General features: G+C 41.9%; 1 protein-coding gene across 3 annotated transcripts in view; it reads left to right on the top strand.

The window, feature by feature from the left end:
- The window catches only part of HERC3 (HECT and RLD domain containing E3 ubiquitin protein ligase 3), a 52,012-nt gene that overhangs the window by 20,569 nt on the left and 8,337 nt on the right, over window positions 1–23,106 (top strand). For 2 of the 3 annotated variants that reach the window (XM_074148296.1, XM_074148294.1), the window contains 19 exons: window positions 1,390–1,549; window positions 3,001–3,077; window positions 3,609–3,830; window positions 6,217–6,308; window positions 7,316–7,446; window positions 8,057–8,217; window positions 8,742–8,818; window positions 9,571–9,695; window positions 10,247–10,306; window positions 12,643–12,754; window positions 13,462–13,651; window positions 15,374–15,537; window positions 16,093–16,206; window positions 17,452–17,475; window positions 17,563–17,652; window positions 18,856–19,026; window positions 19,645–19,788; window positions 21,133–21,299; window positions 23,002–23,068. In XM_074148296.1, coding sequence (XP_074004397.1) covers window positions 1,390–1,549; window positions 3,001–3,077; window positions 3,609–3,830; window positions 6,217–6,308; window positions 7,316–7,446; window positions 8,057–8,217; window positions 8,742–8,818; window positions 9,571–9,695; window positions 10,247–10,306; window positions 12,643–12,754; window positions 13,462–13,651; window positions 15,374–15,537; window positions 16,093–16,206; window positions 17,452–17,475; window positions 17,563–17,652; window positions 18,856–19,026; window positions 19,645–19,788; window positions 21,133–21,299; window positions 23,002–23,068 — 2,348 coding nt within the window. The remainder of the gene's footprint in view (window positions 1–1,389; window positions 1,550–3,000; window positions 3,078–3,608; window positions 3,831–6,216; window positions 6,309–7,315; window positions 7,447–8,056; window positions 8,218–8,741; window positions 8,819–9,570; window positions 9,696–10,246; window positions 10,307–12,642; window positions 12,755–13,461; window positions 13,652–15,373; window positions 15,538–16,092; window positions 16,207–17,451; window positions 17,476–17,562; window positions 17,653–18,855; window positions 19,027–19,644; window positions 19,789–21,132; window positions 21,300–23,001; window positions 23,069–23,106) is intronic. The other variant, XM_074148295.1, reaches the window with a different exon arrangement.

Raw genomic sequence — 23,106 nt, 5'->3', positions numbered from 1 at the left:
TCGTCCACCTGAAATATTTGTATTTATTCAAGGAAAAAGAAAGAAAACTAACTTTGCTTCTGTCTGGCTTGTGGGGATTTTTTCCATCAGATGTTTGGCATTTCCAATGTTTCATTGCAAAACAAAACTTCTTCATGTCCATTTGTAAAAACTCTGCATAATGAATAGGATTTGGTTGTTGACGTTTTAAGAGTAGTTGTCAAACCTATTTCAGTGGGTGTGTAAGGTGCCATAGGCAGGATGCAGGAACGACCACAAAACCGTGGTTGAAATGCAAAGAGTACGTTTATTTTTATTACCTCGTGGACTGGGGGATCTCCAAAGCAGCACCAGGGCAGTGGCACACAAGTGGGAACGCTAGCACCAAGGAGCTTGGTCCTTGCTAAAGGATCCCCGAACCTGCTGTTTTTGCCTGTTTATCAAGGATTCACGCAGGCGTAGTTTACCACTGTACTTTGATCTTTCCCACAGCAGGGCAGGAATCTCAGGCATGTCCGATAGGGTGCCTCTAAGTCTATCACAGGCCTGTGTTATCTAAACACAGATGTTCTACTTGTTAAGCACACAAGACTAAACAATGATTAGTATGATATATGTGTTTTACTACACCTCAACTGCAGGTCACTTGAGCATGTTTACAATCCTCCTTGCTATTCTTCTGTAATTTCCCACAGTTGCCTAACGTGATGTAATGATGACAAGTCAATTGTGGGTGATTTTCCAGAGGACTGAGTGGGTTTTTTTCTCACACACACTCCCCCTCCTCTTTTATTCCCCTGTAAGGCCTTCTTGCTTTGCTTCCTTTTTATGGGACTTTTTTATGAGTGTCTGACAGTGGTAGTAATAGGTTGGTAAATTCAAACCTGTTCCAAGCTTAGGATGAGGGATGTTGTAACACATACGCTTTCATGCATCAAGCAATAAAGCAAGGGGTGGATGAGTTGATTAGCTTTGTGGGTGACTTGTCTTTGTTGGACATGAGAGCTGTGAAAGGTCAAATATGTTTTACAGGTCTGCCCTCTTCTGCGTCCTGGCTGATCCCCACATCAAAACTGAGTGAGAAAACCTAAAATCTGGGAAGTCTGGTTGTTCCTAAATAATGTGATATCCCTGTATCTGTGAAGCTATCTGTGTGTAGGCCATCACTGTGCTTGGGGGCATGTATCTGCTTTTATCCTATGGCTTACAGACCAGGCTTTCAGAAGAGCTCAGCAGCTGCATTTTTTCAGTAAAACCTGGAGCTTTCCTCTTGTAGGAAGTGTTTTAAAACTAAATTGGAGATCAGTGCACCCATCTGAATGGCTTTGCAAACAGATTCACCTAGACCTGATGTTTGCATGTCACTGGGAGATGAATCCTGTGACCAAAGAGGTTTTCTGTTTTCCTCAGAGCAAATTGGAGCCCTGGCCGGGCAGCACATCGTGCATGTGGCCTGCGGAGAGTCCCACAGCGTGGCGCTCAGCGACCAGGGACAGCTCTTCTCCTGGGGTGCTGGCAGCGATGGACAGTTGGGCCTTACTACTATAGAAGATGCAGTGACGGTACCAAGGTAAATTTTTAGCAGGTTGAGGTTTCCTTAAGGCAGCTCTTTGGAGATGGTAATACATCAAGGGTTGCTCACTTTCCAACCTGGAGTTGGTGGGAGCACTTTTGCTCAGAGGGGCAGTAATTGGGCACTTAGCACATTGGGATGCAAGAATGATGCCTCCTCCTTTTCCATACTGTTTTGGTGCTTCTTGAGCCCCCCTGGGACTCAGACAAGTCTGCAGGAGGTTGGACAGGACAGACTTTCTACCCATAGGTGCTTGAGGCATGCAAAAGAAAATCAGAGCGTGCTCAGCTTCCTCAATGAAAAATGCCACTGTGTTTTGTACAGAGCAAGGAGGTGCATGAGGGAGGACTCAAAAATAGAAATGCCGTGTGTGATATCCGTCTCTATTTCAGTCCCTAGGAAGTCCTCTGAGATAGGAGATACATTTCAAGAACGGGAAAAAAAATATATGGCTGCATGAACTGGTGCCTCAGCTCTGAAACTCTTTTGAAGTGTTGCCCGTTAGCAGCAAAGCTACTAAGCCAGCCTACTGCAATTCTGAACAGTGAATGTTGCTCAGAAACTTCAGGGTAGTGCTCAGTTTTCTTCATTTACTTATTTAACGACTTTTACCTGTGTCAGAGCACTAATAGGGTTAAGTGCAAGGACATGTAGATGGTGGCAGTGGCCAGTGGCGGACACCAAGGGTCCTCCGTCCAAAGCAGTTTATGGATGATAGGTCTCAGCTTATTGCCGTAATAAAGATAACCGGTCTCTTTGTACTTAATGGTATTGCATCATGCTACGTTAATAACAGACGTAGTCTGTCTCTTATTCAGTCTGCCTCTGCAGATCCAGTGCAGAGCAGAAATTTGGGACATCTGTCTAGGGTGGCTGTCATTGTTGAAATGGTATTTAAAGGAAAAGAGTTTCAGTCAAAAAACATTGATGTTTGAGCTGAAGGGCTCTGTGAGAAGACAGTTCTTAACTTGCAGGTGGCTCCGATGTAACAGAGAGACAGGCTCACACATCAATGTGGTAGTGCCATTTTAAAAATAACATTTTTGTGAAATGGCTTGAACCTTTAACATGCTGTTCTCTGTACAAAGCACTGAAGAGGTTTTAGTGCTGTAACTCATAGTAACTGCTACACCCCTGACAGCATGAAAAATATCAGTGCCTGAAAAAGAGTAGTGAGAGAGACACCAAGAACCAGTTATTTGCACCATTTCCAGATGGCTGGATTCAGTGTTATAGCAGTAAACGTAGTCAGAGTTAGTAGTCAGGTGTCTAATGGTCTCCACAGATGTGCATCTATTATGTATGAATCTGTATCACCTTTAAAACACCATTCTTCAGTCCTAAACCATAGGTTATGTGTAGAACAAATATCTGAATAGAAATCATAGTTTCAATCTAAGGTGATACTGTATTTGTGGACAGGTATTCTAACATAGTGTCTTCTTTAGGTTGATAAAGAAATTGAACCAACAGACAATACTGCAAGTTTCCTGTGGAAATTGGCATTGCCTGGCTTTGGCAGCAGGTACTGTAACATTCATTATTTATTACCAAGATTCGTGCTGTTATTTTGCAGTGTCCAAAATTGCATATTTCTGCATAATAAACCAAGGCCATCCCTGTCCCAACTGCTTTTAGGCCAAATGGGAGGCTATAAAACGGATCAGTTACCATGTTACAGACGGGCCACCCACTGTCTCACTGCTGAATAATGGCAGGAACACTTAAAAGCTTTCCATCTTGGCATAGAAAAATGCGCGTAATTAATTTCTTTGTGTTGAAATTATCCTTGGCTATTACTCCTCTGTATGCAACATGTAGACTGTTCTTTTACAGCAGTCTGATGTTGTATTTTGTACTTAGTTGCATGTCTGTTTATTTACCTGGTGGCTTCAGACTGTGCTTTTATTTTGGCAAAGAACGTGTTGCTTGATTTTTTCCATCAAAATGCTTGAGTGGGAGCGAGGGCCCCAGCACCAGTTCTTGTTTGTTTTGACAAACTTACTTTTCTGTTGACCAGCTTTTACTCACTGTTCCCTTTCTTTCCTTGTTTCAGATGGCCAGTTCTTCACATGGGGGCAGAACAGCTATGGTCAGCTGGGCTTGGGTAAAGAATGTCCCTCCCAAGCCAGTCCACAACGTGTCAAATCTCTTGATGGGATCCCTTTGGCTCAGGTTGCTGCAGGCGGAGCCCATAGTTTTGCCCTCTCTCTCTCAGGAGCTGTGTTTGGCTGGGGGAAGAACAGCTCAGGACAACTGGGATTAAGTGATGAACGAGGTATTAAAGTTGTGCTCCTAGGTGAAAGAAGGATGGACTTTTCTGATCTGGTGTCTACTTTTGCATTGACAATATATTTTTACTGAGCAGATGTGTAACCCTCAGCAACTCCTCTTGGGAGGAGGGGGCAGAGGAATAGTCTCTGGTGGACTCTACAGGCTTTTCATACTTAGCAGGAACAGAAACACTTTTTTTCCCCTTGTAGATGTTAGAGGAGGTTAGGAAGGTCAAAAGAATGGTTTTTCAAATGTGGGTGTCAACATGCAGGCATCGAAGTTATGTTTATATTCTTTTTTCCTCTTCTCAAAAATGCTTTGTCCATATTTTGTTTGAAGTTGGTGTGGAGCAAAGGCTCTCCCTGTGGAACAGCAGGCTGAACCCATCCTCTTCTTTGCCAACTTGTATGTGACTGGTGAGCATTTGTATGCTACAAAATGATGGCAACACGTAGTATCTCAGTATTGTAAAGTGTTGTCTAGTTTATTTGTTGCACAATTTTCCAGACGCTCAGGGCCTATGGTAGTTTTTTTTCAGGTGGCGTGTTCAGTGAAGCCTGGCCATCAACAGACTTGAAGATAGGTTTATAAATGAGGCTGATGAGTGGACATGACATTACCACTAGTCTGAAAAACCCCAATCTCCTCTGCTTGTTGTTAACACATTCTTAACTTTTTGTAAAAGCAAGTGAGTTAAAGATGCTCTTTGGAGCTTCAAATCAACCTCTTCATTGTTTTCTGCATAGTTGCTGAGTAGCATTAAATATCTAGGCAACTGTCTGAGTGTGGATGTGATACCTAGCATGCACAGGTAGTTCAATTTGCATGGGTGAATACATGAGGTGTGCATATTTGTAAACGTTAGGTTGCATAATGTAGTAGCATATAAACACTGTATGCTGCAAGAGAAAAGAGTTACCTCACATTTTGTGTACCTATGGTGGAATGATGCATTTTGACAACTCGCCCTACCAGCTGAAACATATTTAAAGCACTTGTTCAAAAGCAGCCTGTAGTTTAGCAAAGGAGGCTTGAATGTTGTGTCATTTCATCTTCATCTTGCTTTACACTTTTAGAAATATGAAGCACAATTGTAAGGCTTGTAAGATACCTTGTGTTCTCTCAAAAATGCCCCAGCTGTATTCTCTTGTACTGTATGTAACCTGGAGTTGATCTAGTATAAGAGCAGCCATGTTCCTGCCATGTAGACTGGCAGATAAATGCTTCTAATTTCAACAAAACTGTAGTTTATATACAAGAGGCTTGCTTTGACATGAGGGTAATCTTAAATGAACATATAAGGGACATCTGCTTGTGGGTCTGTGTTGGCCAGGAATCATACCCTGCTTACCCCTCGATACATAGCACTGTAGCAAATACATGATATTTATGGTGAGTGAATCATGGTAAGACAGTGTGAATTATACTTAGTGAACATGAACTGCAAACATGAGTAGTCTACAGCACTGTTATTTAAACAATTATGCTGTAGAGATAAGTGTTATTCCTGTCAAAATAAAGATCAGGGTGCTAAAGTACAGAACAAAGTAAATGAAAAATCTGCTGTCATTTCTAATTCCATGACAATGTGACCACTTTCCTTTCGCTACCCAGAAAAAAGCAGCTGTCAAATCTTAAAAAATGGACAACACCCGTAGGTAGGAACCTAATTTTTAGTTGGTATGAAGTAAGCGGCTGCTCCCGTTAATATCCAACTGTTTTGGAGTGCTGACTGCTCCTTGAAATGCTCAGATTTTTTATTTTTTACATCAGTAAAACATGTAACCGTATGTAGTGTATTCATCCTTGGGAGACACGCTTTTCAGGATTAGAATGTCAGAGTGAAGGAGAAAAGCATCACTTAACGGTTGGCAGAGATTAGCCTTCGCAAGTAGGAGGATCTACTTCTTAAAGGATGACAACAGAAGGAAGGCTACACATTTAAATACACCTTGGGATTCAGGTTGTCATGTGTGTTGTGCTGGTGTACCCCATGTGTTAGGATTGTTCTGTATGGAAAAGGTCTAAGCAGAGTTTTGGAAACAAACATTTGCAGTTGTCAGTGAGGAGTCTGGAATGGAGCATGAGGCTGAAGGTGGGTGTAGCTAGCCTGCACTCATCATACCTCCCAAACTGCAAGGGCTTGCTGAGTTTATACAAGATTTGCATTCTTGCTCTGGACAATTTTCTTTGAGCCAGGCCAAATCTTGTAGGAATTGGAGGAGGAAAGCAGTAGTGAAGTACTCGAGGACATCACTTTTTTCCACAGTTGTTAAAGCTTCTGTTGCACACGTAAACCACATCTGAAAATCAGACCGCCAGTGGTTTTTTTGGACATCTAAGTTTGCGTTTATGAAACAGCTTCTCTATTTTCTTTGTCTTCAACGCAGACCGAGAATCCCCTTGTCATGTGAAGCTGTTACGGTCTCAGAAGGTTGTTTACATCAGCTGTGGAGAGGAACACACAGCAGTTCTGACAAAGGTAAAGATGCTAACCTGGGAACCCTGGCTGCTGTCTTACCTGCCTCATGATTTCACATTAATGTCCTGGGTAATGGTGGAAAAGAAGAGATTGACTTACTGTATTCCATCCAACCCCAGTAAAAGAAACTAAATAGAAAGTGTAGTCTTATTATAATTTATTCTGAGATTCATTGCCAGCATGATCCATTGCTGTTCTTGAAGATGAAGATGTTGCTAATCCATGACAAGGAATAGTAAAATTCAGGTGAATCGCTCAAAGGAATTAGATTTGAGCAAAAAAAATTATAAATGTACATTCAAAGGGGTGAAAATAGCATTTTTTTGGATGATAAAAAGAGAATGATATTGCGCATCAGAATAAAATGCAGGTTGAAATGAATGGGTGTTTAAATGAAACATTAGCAGTCAGTCACAGCGTTTACAAGAGGTTTTTGGTTCCAAACCTGCTGTTTCCAGGTGGTGTATAATTTAGTGGACAGAAGACAGGGCTAGGATTTGGAAGATCACTGCTTGGTTCTTGCCTTGCCTCTGCCACTTCCTAGGTGTTGCTTCCTTTTTTGGTGCTTTGGTGTTCCCCAATTTAAAATTAATTAAAGCAGCTAACATTGCGATTCCTGTGGGAAAAACACTGTAGAAGATCAGTTATGTAGAACCTCTTGTTGAAGGAAAAAGGTCACAGTCCTTGTGATCAGCAGGTGACAGAGATGGGTGTAAAGTACTGTGGAAATGGGCACCATTCAGCCATGTTTAAACCTGATGGGATTTCAGATTCATTTTTTGGGGGGGAGGGAAGCTGGGCTACTGTAGACATACCTAAAGATAATTCTGGGTGGCCAGGTAACTATTTGGAAGCTGCATTGGCAGAACTCAAGTTTCTGTTCTGAATCCTTTGGAAATCCCCAGCAGTCTCTGCTTAAACTTGGGCTCGTACTGGACTGGAGTCAGAGAGATGCTGCTGGGTTATGGGTCCCTAAATGGAGAATATGCTGTTTGATTTGCTAACAGAGTGGAGGGGTGTTCACGTTCGGTGCAGGTTCCTGCGGGCAACTGGGACATGACTCCATGAATGATGAAGTGAACCCCCGAAGAGTTCTTGAGCTAATGGGCAGTGAAGTATCCCAGATTGCTTGTGGCAGGTGAGTCCTGTGTCTTTGTGTGTCTTTTTCTTTGGTGGAGGTAAATGCTGACACTGAGCCTTGTAAATACGGGGAATAGTCTTGCTTCTGCACCCTACATGTCAAAATCAAGTTAAATTTTACTTCCCATGAGAATTTTAAGGAAGGAATTGTTTTTGTTTTTTTTTTTTTAAATTGGGGTTGTTCCCTGTACTGTCACCTGGTATAAGATACCTTGCCGTCTTAATAATTCACCAGGACTTTGGAGTAGCTCCTTTGGTCACAAGTTTCTAGCCTGTTTCATGAAAAGGGAGTTAGTAACACTGGTGCTGTGTTGTTGCCAGGCTTAGCAAATGACTAAGCTAATTCAGTTTGTGAGCCTGATACCAGCCCTATGCTGTCACATGCTGCTCTTTGTCGCTAAGAAGCTTCATCTCATAAACTGGTGCCATCAGGTGGCAAAAACTGAGCATTGATGCTAGTGTAAAAATACTACTTTGCACCAGCTTCTGGCCTAGGGGAACTGAGCATAAGTTTTAGGCTGCTTTTGTGGTTTTGGTTTGGTTTGGTTTGGTTTTTTGCCTTTTAATTGTTAAACAAGGCCCAAACTTTGTACCTGTCTCTCTTACAGACATCACACTTTAGCCTTTGTGCCTTCTTCAGGAATGATCTATGCATTTGGCTGTGGAACAAGAGGCCAGCTGGGAACAGGGCACACTTGCAATGTTAAGTGTCCCTCTCCTGTCAAGGGTCACTGGGCAGCTCACAATGGGCAAATCTCAGGGAAACCTGGTATGTATTATGCGTGATTTGGAGTTGCAAGTGGACATAAATAATTTAATTTCACCCATGGCTGTCTAAAGATATCTTGACATTGTTTTGTGAAAGTTCTTGAAATAGCAGAAGAAACTCATCCTCCTGTCCCAAATGCACTGTGGAAATTATTGGGTGACCTCTTGCTCTCTCTGTTAATGTGTGCACTCTCTCTTTCTTTTTTCATGGCAGAATTCAACATTTGGAGATCTTGAGCCTTCGTGAAATTATACTGATACTGATTTCTGAGGGCCTTCGTTTCTCTTTAAAATCTCAATTGCAGTTTAAAAACTACAATTTTTCCCTCTTGCCAGGCCCTGTGTATCTCTCAAGAAAGTGCTGCAGTTCTGAGTTCCAACTGATTTCAGTCTGGCCTTCAAGAGACCCAGATGCTCCTTGTAGTGTAAAGCCTGAGACTCTGACAGTGTAAACATTGGGGAAGAGGTTCAGTAGAAACTTGCATTCGTCAACCTCTAACACAATTGCATCTCTTTCTTCAACAGACGCCTGTAAATATCACATTGTTAAACATATCTTCTCTGGAGGAGACCAAACATTTGTGCTTTGCTCCAAATATGAGGTAAAACAAATGAAGTATCTTATCCAGTCTGCTCCCCTTCACAATGCATCTCTTTTTTTTTTTTTTTCTTTGGTAATACCTCCCAAAAGTGAAGTGTTGCTTTGGAGTCCATTCTGCCTTACAAATCTTACCAATGATGATGGTTGTTACAGGGATTTACAACTTTTTAGGAGGGGCTGAAAGTTGCCTTCCTTTAGAGGCACATCAAAGAGCCATTGGGAAGACACTGATTTCAGTTCAATCAGCAGGGAGGGGAGGTATTTCATTTGTGGATTGGAAGGGAGGGGCTGCTTTCTTGGTGAGACACGGGGGTCTGCGTGTCCACATACACTGGGGTTTTGTCAAGATATGCTGGATGGAGGCCTGAATGTTGAATTGATTTTTCTGTTTCTGTTTTCTTATTTCTTTCGAGAAGTGTTGAAAGACACTTTTGAGGCATGGAAGTAGGTCTAGAATAAATGTACTAAGCCTGTAGTTATATATAGTGGTATTTAAGAGGGCTTTGGCACATTTAAGGAAACGATATTTTGGTTTTTTTCTTTACCGCTTTTTAAAATGTACTTGATGATGATCTTGGGTTCTTTTCCATGCCTTTCCTTTCGGATTTCTTAGCAATGCCTCAGCTTCCTAACCAGACCTGTTCAGAGACCACACTAAGGGAGCTATCAGTTATATATAGAAAACAGAGATTATGGATAAGAAGGAATTGTTTTACAAGCTTTGTCTTTGCTGAAATCTGTATCTTCTCACAGAATTCCTTGCCTGCTGATGATTTCCGGACCATAAATGAAACACGTTACACCTGTTTAATAAATGATGAAACTATAGATGTCTGGAGGCAAAAGCTTTTAGAAAAGAACAGTTCTAATTCTGTCAAGTAGGTATTGTGGCACTGGACAAGCCTTTTGTTGAAAGTGTTATTTAAATAATTTTGTTGGCTTCCGTGCCATGCTTTCACTTGAAATTTAGTAGCCCTTTCAAGTGTGGTTCTTGGTCGTTTCCAAGGGGAGGACAGTTGCCAGTCACAAGGCTGCCAAGTTAGAGCTTCAGAGCAAAACCAGAGGAGTTTGAGGCTGCCTCAGAACATTGCAAATGGTGGGTGGGAAATGTTTCTTAAAATTGTCCTTCATTGTGTGCTTGGAGTTTATGAAAAGCAGCAAGAAATCGTGAGCAGACTGATTAAATTCCTTCCCCTGTGTGCCCACCACGAGAAGGGCAGAATAGGTGGAAAGGAGGCACTGCTAACATCCCTCCTTTCAAAGAGGGGCGTTACCTGATCCTGAATGAACCACTTACCCTCTGTGCCTCTGAAGGGGTCATCCTGACATTGTTTCCCATAGAAGGAAGGGAAGAGAGCTGAAGAGATTTTCTGGGACATCTGTTCATAACCTCCCTATCTGTTTTCTTTTGTCTTCCTGCTGCAAACAGTAATGTTGTTCAGATACTGTCCTCAGCTGCCTGCTGGAATGGAAGCTTCTTGGAGAAGAAGTAAGTAGCAAACAGAGTTCAGAAGTCTGGCTTTCCCTTGAGGCAGGCTGGAATCCCTTTGCTTCACTCTCTGCTGCAGCAGGATTTGATTTCTCTGATCAGACAGGAGATGGGGGCAGAAAGCGTTCACTAAAGAGGTGGGTGGTCAGAGCTGGGTAAGGAAGGCAAACGGTCTAAGAAAGTGCATGGGGAGTGTACTGTAAGTGGCACAGGTTGCTTGGACTTGTCACAACTGTTATTTTTCCTCATGAAACGAATAACACCATCTTTAAAAAAGAGGGATAGGAGTATTACATAAGATGGGAATTTTACCCATCTGTGCTAGCTGGAGGGGGCTGGTGCATGTGGAGGTATACTTGAATACAGGTTGCTCTTGAAAAATACATCTGGGGCAGCATGGAAGCACTTTCCTTGTAGGTGACATCAGTTGTGGAAAGTTTTGTGCTCCTGCTTACAAAAGCAGGAATTTCAAATGGGTGTAACCAGCAACAGGTGGTGACAAGGATGTGATACGCATAGCTGAGTCAAAGGCTGTGGGTTGGGAAGGATTGTGTTGGCTGTGTCTGTAAATGTTGGGGAGGTAACAGCATAAGATGAGGAGGAGGAGAAATTTTTTATGGTGATGTGATGAGTAAGTGACCTGTAACTAGGTGAAGAAACGCTTAGTTACTCTGAGTAATCTTTGAGTAATATTTTCCAAGAGGAACTTGAAAAAGAATACAATTTACTCATTGTTTTTGCGTTTTTCTGCTTGTCCAATGGCTTCTTCTTTAGTGTTGTGACAAGGCAGGGTGTTACTGCATCAGGAGAGTTGTCATGTTGGTTTAAAACACTTGTTGAGATATCCAAGTTGTTGAGTCACTATAAATAGTCCCACGTGGAAATGAGTGGAGTTTATGACTTCATCACTCCAATGCAGTTCTCCTTCCACTTCAGTGATGTCTTTGTTAGTGCAGGAGTTAAATTTTACAGAAAATCTTTGACCAAACGAATGATAAGATTTGAAGCCACCAAACACTGAAGCGAGGCTGTATTTAACCATGTACCTTTATATGTGAAGCCTTATGTCATGGTGCGCTTGATAGAAATACCCTGCTATTTTCCTCCAGTATCCTAATGCCATATAGGCCTGTTTGCAATACGGCGTTGTGGTACACAGAGTTAGATGGAGAAGCAGCTTTTCCATGGCTGTGTGACTGGGCGCGCTCTGGTACTACTGCACATCACAGGGCAAAGCGCTCTGTACCGCAGTGTGACTCTGAGGAGCTGTGTCCAGCCTGGTGCCTGTGCTGTTACGGAAATAGCCATTTGACTACAGGAGGCTATGTTTAGTTTCTCACATCACTGTAGCCACACCAGCAAACTGACAAATGCATCCCATCTTTAAGAGGTGCCTTTTCCTTCAGAGTATCTAATACAACACAGTCTCAGATGAGTAGTGGCAAACTTGGGAAATCCTTGAGGTCAGTGGAATTGTAGCTATGACCTTTTTTTTTTTTACTAGCAACTGCAAGGTTTTATGTGCAGCTTTACTGCAGGCAATGGTGCTGAGAGCCTCTGCTCCAGATGCTGATCATGCTGTACACGCTGAGATGGGTAACTTGCCTGCTGGCCTGGACATTCAGCGTTGCTAGATCTGGCTGCTGTCCTCTGCAGGCTTTCTTTCATTATCCCTCTTACACAGGTAGCCTGAGGAAGTTAACAGCCTTCTAAGCACAGCAGAAAGGACAGTATGTGTTCGTTGCAACTAAAGGCCACGTGAAGACTGTTCTCAGCTGTGCTGTGTTTGATTGTGGTTGTTCTTTAGTTTTAGAAAATTTGAGTGTGGAATTGCCAAAGAGCTACTCTGAGTATCTTCCCCTGTTTTCTTTTGAAACCCCTCATCTGATATTCTCTTGTATAGCAGTCAATGTCTTATGCAACACCCTTCCCTTTCTTTCTGGGTGTGATTAAACAGATTTTGCTATAAAAGTAGTGTATATGAGGACAACACAGAGGATCCTGATACATATGATAGATACATATTTTACAGATTATTTTAAGCAGTCCAGCCTATCTAAGCAGGCTCTTTTGTCAGTGAAGGACTCCTGGGGAAATCAAAGACTTTGACATTCTCTGCAAGAATCCCAACCCTAACCAAGGCCCAGAGGAGTTCAGAAGGGATAGTTGTCCATATTGTCTTTGGCAAGAAGATTCTAACTTCTGCTTTGTTTCTAGTCTGATTAATTCCCTAGAGGTCATTTCTCCATTGCTTGCTCTCAGGCCATTCCAATACACAGGTTATGGTGTCTTTTCCTTAAACTTACGCCTGTCTGTGGGATTTTATTTTTTTTAAGAATCGATGAACATTTTAAAACCAGTCCGAAGATCCCAGGGATCGATCTGAACTCCACCAGAGTGCTGTTTGAGAAGCTGATGAACTCTCAGCACTCCATTCTCCTAGACCAGGTATTGCACTTCTGGGGTTTTAGGTATTCAGAGGGGAAATAAAGGCTTTGTCCCTCTGTAACATGCGAGTAACAGCGGTTTTTTTGTGAAAGTGTTGTATTTCAAATCTGCAGGCCAGATCCTTCATGTTATCAATGGATACTTCTCCATTGACCTGGGCTGATTTTCACCTTCTTAGACTGTGTCTCTAAACTTTTTTTTAAAAAAGTTTTATCTCGTGGCATTTAATCCTTGAAATGGCTGCTAGAATTAATTCTGTGTATGTTATACTTGTTAAATAATGACTATGTGCTCATTTATTGCCTGTCAGGAGTTGAGTACTTTATGGTTGTATAATTAACGTAGACAATTTCTTTCATGAGTGCAGATCTGTGGGATAACATCATGTATGTTCCCCATGCCAATTTTAGCTATAATTTTTATAGCTTTTTTTTTCTCTGGGTTTGACTTAAAGCAGGGGTGTGACCTTAACAGGAGGGGTTAACTAACTTTTAGCCAGCCCTGGAAAAACCTATTCAAACATTCATGCATTTTGGAAAAAAATGGAATTTAGTCCTGTCCTATGGAGTGTTTTTAAAAGATTATGAGGCAAAGCTGTGAAGTCCACCTGTTCTGAGTGTGCTCCAGTTCATCAATTCTTACACATCATCTACATTGTAGGTGTTCTGTCACCCAGGATAAGTTGCTTTCGTCTTGTTTTCTTTTAGATACTGAAGAGCTTTGAAAGCTTTTTGATTCCTCAGCTGTCCAGCTCACCACCAGATGTTGAGGCGATGAGGATCTATCTGATTCTTCCTGAATTCCCACCCTTCCAAGACTCCAAGTATTACATCACGTTAACGCTTCCTCTAGCAATGGCTATTTTGCGCCTAGATACGAACCCCAGCAAAGTTCTTGGTAAGAGGCTGTCATTTAAGACGCACGTTGCTCTCAGTATCGAGCTGGGACACAGTGTTGCCTTTAGGTTTTTCAGTCATGTTTTACTGTTGGTTTAATTTTTCTATTCTGTTACAATGGCTGCAATGCTAATTGGTTATTACTTGTGACACAGTGTTGTTATGAAGCAGTTGCCTCTAAAAAGCAGCTGGGAACAAAAAAGACTCAAGGAATCCTTCCCCCAAAACTTATGTTCCCATGTAAGAGAAATATAAATGTAAAACTTGAATTTTAAACATAACTATGAGGAGATGAAGAATGTGCCATGCAGGTTAGATATGGGAAGTTAGTTACAGTAATATAAGACATAAAATTTATGGTGGTGAGGATAATAAATGAGAAAGAAAATTTGGATTAAGAATTGTTTTGATTTAGAAGTAAAATATAATTTCAAAGAACATTTACTAGGGAGGTTAATCTAAATTACCTTATCTAATTTACCTACATTCAGAGATTCAGTTCCAGTTCAATTTGTATGCCTCTATGTGAACATAGATTCATATCATGAGGATTAAATGATCTTATTCTCTTAAATTTAATGTGTTGTCCACATTAGAATATCCTTTCTGTATAAGGTAAATAAAAGAATATACTAAACATAAAGTTACTTTTTCCTGTATAAGGTACAGAAAACCCATTGACTGCTCTGTGTCCAAGCTGGACAACCCAGCTCTTCTACCACTTCTGAATCTTCTCATTTCTGCTTACACTATTTCCTATGAGCTCGTTTTAGGCTAAGCAGAACATGTACTGCTTAATAATTGTTACTCATGTTTCCTAAGATCTTACTTACCTTGTTAGCTTACTCCGTTTCTTTACTAAGTCTCATATTGTCATGTAAAATGCTATGTAATGAATTCAGACCTCCAGGAGCGTTGCTGCAGGGAAATTTATTTTGAAGTTTAGTGATTTAGTTTTTGTATTCAAAGAGGCTTTGGAACCAAATTTCCTCCTCTGCTCATAGTAGCCCACTGTGATTGTTAGCATACAGAAATGTAAAGGGTTCTCATACCTTTGCCTGCCAGAATCTATTGTTGTGCGGACACTTGAGAGGATAAATTGGTTTTGTTTCTAACAGTTGACATGATGGTTTCCCAGGCTCCAGCTTCTACTTTGCAGGTGGATTAGTTCTAGCAAAGAAGCTAATAGTCAGGGTCTCTCCAGAGGAGAGGTAAGGGTTACCTGTCCTTGGCAAGAAAGAAATCAGCCTTTCTAAAGAGGGGCAGTTCCAGCCTTTAGTACAGATGTGCCAGGTAACATACTGTGACACCTGCTGGAAAAGTATGTGGTACTACAAAGCGGTGGCCTGGCCAGTTCTTCCTTATAACTCATGAGAGACAACATTTTGCCCGCAAGATCACAGCATCTTGAATACAAGATGTGTGAAACAGTATCTTGAATTCAAAGTTGAAAAACGTTGAATTCAGGCTCTCTCACTGATCAGAGATTGGGGCTGGTAATGACTGGGGGGGGTGTACGAGAGTGGAAAGGGAAGAGCTTTTCAATTTCAGGTATCTACCTGACTTTTTGCTCACTTTCCTGTTGGTACAATTAGGAGAGAAACAGGGAAGTTTTTTGAAATAACCTTTAGGTGCATTCTCCTATTTTTGGCCATAACCCCTTATTTAGGAGTTACTCTGGCCTTTAATTCAGGATTTATATTGATGTTCCTCTACTTTCCAGATAACTGGTGGTCTCAAGTATGCCCAAGATATTTCCTCAGGCTAGTGGACCTCTATAAAGGTGCAGTGGTTTACCTCCTCAGTGGAAGAAAGACACTGTTGATCCCAGTCCTGTTCAGTAGCTACATTACAGCTGCTCTCAGGCTTCTGGAGAAACTCCACAAGGTAAGAGGAAAACCCTGGGCGTGTGTTGGCTCAAGATGATTCACTCTTGTCTACCCTTTGCCAATTGGCAGGGGCAGAGTGGTCATGGCCCTGGCTTGTGAGCTGTGTCATTGTCCACCAAGACACCACATGGGGAAGATGTTAGTGGTTTTCCTGAATTCAGGGTACTTGAAGATTGTTTAGTCCTGTCTCAAACACTAGGAAAAAGTTACTCTAAAGAATGCTGCTGCTGAGCCACCAAACTGTGCGCTTTGGCATCACAAATACCTGTCTCTTGATGCTTTCTGCTCCCACTGTGTTGTTGCTGGTTAGTCGGGTGAGGAGGAGGGGAAACTAATATAAAGCAGGGAGATTTATCTCAATTTCTTCTTGGTTCATACTAAAATAGAAGGGACTACGTGTTTTTGCAAGACTTTCTGGGACCTATTGTTGCAAGCTGCTACAATTGATTTTTTTGTGATTTTGTGATTCTGTGATTATGAAAGCAAACCTGTGTGTTCTAAGAAAAATGCTGAATATATCCATATTTTAAAAACCATCTGTTTTCTTCATTAGGTAAACCAGAAGGTTAAGCATGTAGAATATGATAAGTTTTATATCCCTGAGATTTCCAGCTTGGTGGACATTCAGGAGGATTATCTCATGTGGTTCTTGCATCAGGCTGGAATGGTAAGTAGTTTTATATATAGTCCTTGAAATAGCTGTCCACGTTTGTGTCTCTGGATATAGAGATCTGTATTTTTAATATCCTTAATGGCAGTGTAATGTATTCAGTATAGGAGCATCTATATATTAAGTCTCTCAGATTTGGGTACTCAGTGGCTTGACAAAGTTGACTTAAAATAAGGCTGTCAGAAGAGCTGGAGCTAACAATATTTAACTGATGCTTGCAACAATCTCTGTGATTATTCATGTGAATCTCATTCAATCCTTGCACAAGGCGATTAATTCAGTCACTGGATCCTTTTAATGTAATCAAGACCTCAGGAGCCAAATCCTGCATACTAAAATTATAATTTTTACCCTTTACTTCTGCTGTTTAGGCAGGTATTGTGAATAATGTAGCCAGTGATCTTAAAATGTTGCTCTGTAAGAGGAGGCAGTGTGGCGTTCTGGCTAGGGGACTGAACCAAGACTCAAGAGATGTGGGTTCTATTCCTGGCTCTTCCAGTAACCTGCTGGGTGATCTTGGGTAAGACCCTTCACCTCTTTTATGCCTCACTTTCCCGTCTGTAAAAAAGGAGATAACTAAAATGAGGGCTGGAATATGTTGTGTAGGAGCCTGGTGAGATTATTTAATTATAGCAAGGAAAGGAATCCCAAGTGTGAGAAAACACCAAAAAAAAAAATCTGACAAAGGATGACTGTAGCAAGAACTTTTGTGTGTTTTCATGGACTTTCTAAATGTTGTGTGTGCTGTGTTCCCTGTCCCCTACTTTCCATCATTTAAATAGTGCTGCTACTATGTGCTTACTTTAAGTGAGCAGAATAAAATACTGACTCCAATTTATGTAATGGTGATAGTTCAAAATGTGTCAATATGGCTAATGAGAGGAGTAATTTGCATTGCAGGAGTGGTCTTACTTTGTCATGTTGTAGCCTTATGGTCTCTCCTGTTGTTTCGTATGGTCTCTGCCTTTGGGGTAGTTTTCTTGTTTTTGTTCATAAGAGGAAGTCTCACCTGTGGCAGGCTAACACAGGCTTCTGTGCCAGTTAGTCCTCTTAGTAATGTTTGCTGTTCAAGTTTTGAATTGGACTTGTGCATTTTCTTCAAGGAAGTTCCCGTGCTTTTCTTTAAGAGGAAAGGTTGTTGGTCCCAGAGGAGAAAAATTTTCTTTGAATGTGTCTAAAAAAAATACAAGACACAAAATCAAAAGACTAAAAGATTTTAATATTTCTCTTTTTCCTTCACAGAAAGTAAGACCATCTATCATGCAGGTAAGAAATTTGTTTTTTCATTACTCTTATTTAAAGAAGTGTTATGGAAGCTGTAAATGGGAACGAATCTGCCTGCCTTTCTTGCAGGATGCTGTGACGCTCTGTTCTTATCCTTTCATCTTTGATGCTCAGGCCAAGACCAAGATGTTACAGACGGATGCAGAACTACAGATGCAGGTAATCCTTCTCTCTCCCAATTTTCCTATCCCATTTCTTTTTTTCCTGCCTTTTGCATTGATACCAGCAGGGAAAGGTGTTCACTGAGAGTTAGTGTGTGCAGCACTTTATTGTTTCCATTAGAGAAGAGTAGCTGGAGAACTTCTTTGCCCTGGATATTGCAGAGGCAGTGCTTCGTGTCTTTCACTTCTGTGCAGAGCTGGGGTTCTCCAGGAGCATGGTCATGGCAGGATTTCAGCTCCAGCAACCTTACCCTGTAGGTGGCGGCCAAGCCAGCTCACAGCCAGGCTGTGACAAGGACAGCTGGTCTCTGTGCCACCTCCTAGCTCCAGGCATTGCTCATGCAGGTGGCTCCTGAGGGGGGCAAAGCATTGAGCACCTGTCACTCATCCAATGCAGCCGGGGCCTGGGACTAGGTCCCATCCTCTGTGAAATTAATTTGTTGAGGTCCTTGGTTGTCAGGTTCCTTCAGGGTAGAAAACTGTCATCATAGTTACTCATGGCCATGGTGCTGGTTCTATGTAATACCCACTTCTTAGCTTTTCTATGGCTGCTTGAACTCAGCCTGCAGCAAGGCAGAAGAGGCTCAGCCTATACTCAGAAGCTGGAGTCACCTTCTTCTTTCATCTTGTCATGCTCTTGTGTGTATTTTCAGCTGCCCAGTTTGTGAGCAGTGGATTACGGTGAGGAGGGTATCTACCCTATCTTGGCAGGACAGCAGTCTGGTAAAGGTTTTGTTGCGCTGAGAGAATCTTTATGAAGACAACCACTTAGGCCCAGGTGTGGTTGTCAACTGGCTCCTCGCTTGGTATGTTAGTAACACTACTTTCCCTCATGGACTCTCTGACTCATCAGGGTTGTGTTCACACTGAGTTTCTTAACTCAATAAGAGCATGAGTAAAGCGTCTTTTCCCCACCCACCTGCCTAGTGTCAAAAAGCATTCAGGAATTTGATCTCTCTCGCTCAAATTTGGTGAATCAATCAGTGGACTCAAAAGATGATGTTGTGGGAAATGGGGAGGACAAGTAGGCACACATATACACACCCTTGTATAGTGAGCATGTAGTCCTTGTACCCTCCGGCAACCAAACTAAAAGAGTAAGGATGAAAGGAACACCAGGCATACAGTTGTTAACTGTTTTCCTTCCATAGGAAGAAAGGAGCTGAGCAGTGGCTATTTTTCACTCCTCTCTTATTTACAGGTTGCAATAAATGGTGCAAATTTGCAAAATGTCTTCATGCTTCTCACCCTGGAGCCTCTGCTGGCCAGAAGCCCTTTCCTGGTACTTCATGTTCGCAGGAGCAACTTAGTTGGTGATGCTTTAAGGGAGTTGAGCATCCATTCAGACATTGATTTGAAAAAACCTCTTAAAGTAAGTTTTCCCCACACCTTTAGCATCCTCGGATCCAGATGCCATTTCTGCAGCCTTTTAGCTCTTAATGTTACCACCTCACCAGTGTACAGTGGCTTCTCTGTAGGTATAGCACACAGGAACACTTGATCTATTAAACGTGGGGATTGAGTCTTTCTCCTCTCTGACTTGTGTTTTGGCGGTGGACAGTTTACAAGAAGGCAGGCAGGGGATTTACTCTCTTTTCCAGGTGTGTCTGCAGGGGCAGGGCAGGAATCAGTTCTGTGATGTTATGCAGTCTATAATTTGCTCTTCTGCAGGAACAGGCCACTTACAATAGGGCATATTTTATTTCTGAGAGATTGCCACAAAACTCAGCAGCTGCTGTCAGGTCGCTGCTTTTGTTGTTGGGAGAACAGGTGGTTGTTTATGATTTGCATAAGGAGTTAAAACATTTTCAAACTATCTGATTTGCCACCCCCTGTTCCTTTTCCCTCCCTACAAGCAGAGCACTTTCAGTGGGTTGCAGTGGATTTCAGCATCTTAGACAAACTGTTTTGCATGGCTCCCAATAAGAAAGCTGTCTGATTCACTCAGCCTCAGCTCTGCATCCCTGTTACTGACTTGCCTTTTCTGCAGGTCATCTTTGATGGTGAGGAAGCTGTTGATGCTGGAGGAGTGACAAAGGAATTTTTCCTTCTGTTGTTAAAAGAACTCCTCAACCCCATCTACGGCATGTTCACTTACTACCCAGAGTCAAACCTGCTGTGGTTTTCAGACACGGTAAGCCCTTGCTCTCTATACACCCAGGTTGAAATAATATGCTGCATTTGAATGACAAGAAAGTTAGTGGCAAACTATGGGAAAGAAATTACCTTCCTCTCATTTTCCACCCACAATACAATGTGAGCTCTGTTTTCAGTTAGTGTAAATTAGTATAGGTCCATTAACTTTAGTAGAATGGTGATGACTGTACCCATAAGGAGTTGGCTCTTTCTCTTTATTCTCATTCCGTAATAGAACTTGTGTTAAGTATCAGATGACAGTTAATAGAACTCTTATTATCATGAACGTGATAATCATGTGCTGTTTTACAGAACCAGAGGTTTAGGTCGTAATGGCATTAGAATTCTGTTTCCTTTGCTGTTCACGTAATTGCAACCAATCTACTTAGTCATGCATCACTATCATCTTCAGGATCTAAATGCGTTAATGCTTTATGTAAGGAAGCTTTTAAACAGCAAGAAACACAATTTGTAGTGAAAGTTGGTTGGTTTTGGAAGGGTGGGAAGTACAAGTTCTGTACCTGTCAGATAGCATTATGCTGGAAGTGGTGGTTTATGTCCTCTTATCTTCACCTGCCTAGCTAGCAAGATGGGAAATAATATTGTCAGTCTTCCCTTAAGGTGTAGCTGTCCTGGTGGGGGTTCTTTGAATTTATTAATTACATTTTACAAGAAAGGAAATTACATGGTTCCTTTTATAACTTGTAAACAGTATTATATAGCAATTACTCTTCATGTTAATGCTATAAAAACAAGTCGTTTGACACTAAGAATAATGACAGTGTAAGCACTGAAAATGAGAGTCACGTATTTACAACATTTAACAAATATAGGCAGCCAGTCTGTGACTGATACACCAGTGTGAGAATAAATATGTGAAGGAATGAAGGGCAGTATAGCAACACCTATGCTGCTATACTTGCTTGGGTAGCACCGTGGTTATGCACAAGCTTTTAATAGAAGATAGGATGGGTGGTAGGGAGAGAATTGTTAACACATTTTCTTGCAGTACATAGACAGCAAACACCGAAGCTTCGTTAATGTCTAAATGCAGAGGTCTGTAAAAGGGAAATAAAAGGCAGATAAGGTGGAAAGCAGCTGTTGCTGTTTCCACAACTAATCATGGCTTACAAAAGTAAGAGGACTTGGGTTCTGAATCTTCATTTCTGTGCCATGCTCCAGCAAGGAGTTCACGACCAAACTGGGACTTGATGGGAGTGCTCTGATTTTTTGTCCCAGTTGGAAAAACAGGGGCTGGCTTCTTAGTGCATGGGGGAAAGGGTACTGTGCATTGCCCCTGTGACAGCGTGTCTCATCAGGATTTCTCTATGTGGTTTTGCAGTGTTTTGTAGAACACAACTGGTTTCACTTGATTGGCATCATCTGCGGTCTTGCAATATACAACTTCACAGTGGTAGACCTTCACTTTCCCTTGGCTCTGTACAAAAAACTCTTGAATGTGAAGCCCTGCCTAGAGGATTTGAAGGAGCTATCCCCTACGGAAGGAAGGTATGCAAAATTTGCAGCCTTTCTGGGAAGGGTGATTGACCATCTGAGAAGAAGAAATGCCAAAGGGTAAAAGCTGTTCAGTAAAACACCTCCTGGTCCTTTTAAGTGACTGATTAATTTGGGAGGCTGTGATCCTATCAAAGTACATAAGCCAGTAGTGAATTTCATGTCAGACTTCTCTCCCACAAGCTGTCAGATCCATCTGCTTAGGCTCTAACCCACCTTCCTGATCCCAGAAACTGGATAGCAACACAGCCAAAAGATACCTACCACGCACCTTTGGAAACAGGGGCGGGGGCTGTTCCCTCCACTGCGTGACTGCATGTGTGACCCCAGATCCGAGCCTCAGCCTTTCCCCTCAAGCCAGCTTTGGGTTAGCCAGCAGATCCGCTGCATGTCTCATGGTGTAGCCCAGGATGGGAACTGTATGTAGGATGTGTTTTGTCCCATTCCTGAACCAGTGTGACTCTGACCTTCTCCCATTCCAGAAAGGAGTTGAATGGAGCGAAGAAATTCCTTTTTCTAAATGGCGTATTGATTTTTTTTCTGCCTAATTGCATGGGGATATTGGTTCCCTCTAACACTGAGAGACTAAGATCCCACTGTTTGACTGTGTTATGGTTTGAGAGAACCCATAACAATCTATTGTCGTCAGACAATTATTCTATCACTCGATGACCCCTCCCCACCCGGAAAGGGGAATCGGGGAACACAAAGAAACACAAGGGTTGGAATATAAATAGATTTAATAGACTAAGACTAAATAATTAACAATAATACTAAAGAACCAGTATTAATCCCGATACTGATATAAAATATACAGGAATTATACTCAGCCATCTATATCAGTAGGAAGCTGTGCACTCCCAGCAGGGACAGCAAATGTCGGACACTGCGAGCGCAATGGCTTCCGGAGGAAGGGAAGGCCTCAGGGCTCCGGCAGCGGGGCAAGGAGTTGTCTGGACCCACCGCCATCAGGGAGAGAGCCAACTACGCAGCAAACTTTTCTAATTTATATTGGATGTGACGTTCATGGTATGAAATACTCCTGTTGGCCAGCCTGGGTCAAATGCCCAGGCCTTGCTCCTCCTTGTCCCTGCATCTGACAAAGCTCGAAAACACTAACCTTGAATCCCACGGAGCCTGGCTGGCTATAAAGTAAATATTTTCACAAATTCAGACACTAGAGTCTTCTAAAAGTGCAATTTTCCCCAGCATTAGAAGAAAAGTTAGTCCTGTGTCTCTCAACCCAGGACAGACTGCTATCTTCTTTTGTCTTCTGAGTTGTCACCTGATTTATCTGTACAAAGCTATGACTGTATTGAATAATAATGAGGTAAAATACCAGGAAGACAGCAGCAGGATTTTGAGAGACAGGAGATTATTTTCTACATGATGTGGATACAGATGTAATCCACCACACACTCTCCCTCCACCCTTAGACCTTTATGTGGTGATGACATAAATACCTTGCAGTCCTTAAGAGCTAGAAATATAATTCTATTCTAAGGCCAGGATCATTAAAGTGGATCCATGTTCCAGGTATCTACTTCTAACAAAGCATCTCTGAGCTGTATTTCTTTCTTATGTCTTCAGGTGACTCAGATTCTCTCTCTCTATTATCCAGATTTATGATGCTGTTTACTTTTGCTGATTTTTGTTTTGCTTTTTGAATATCTTGATATTTTTTTTCCTCATGTAGGAGTCTTCAGCAACTTTTAGATTACCCCGGGGAAGATGTAGAAGAGACATTCTGCTTGAATTTTACAGTAAGATACATTTAACGTAACAACTCTGTGATTGTAGT

This window comes from Numenius arquata, chromosome 5 (genome assembly GCF_964106895.1).
Source record: "Numenius arquata chromosome 5, bNumArq3.hap1.1, whole genome shotgun sequence".
NCBI lineage: Eukaryota > Metazoa > Chordata > Aves > Charadriiformes > Scolopacidae > Numenius > Numenius arquata.
The sequence above is the reverse complement of the archived record's forward strand: the minus strand, read 5'-3'. Positions and strand labels throughout refer to the sequence as shown.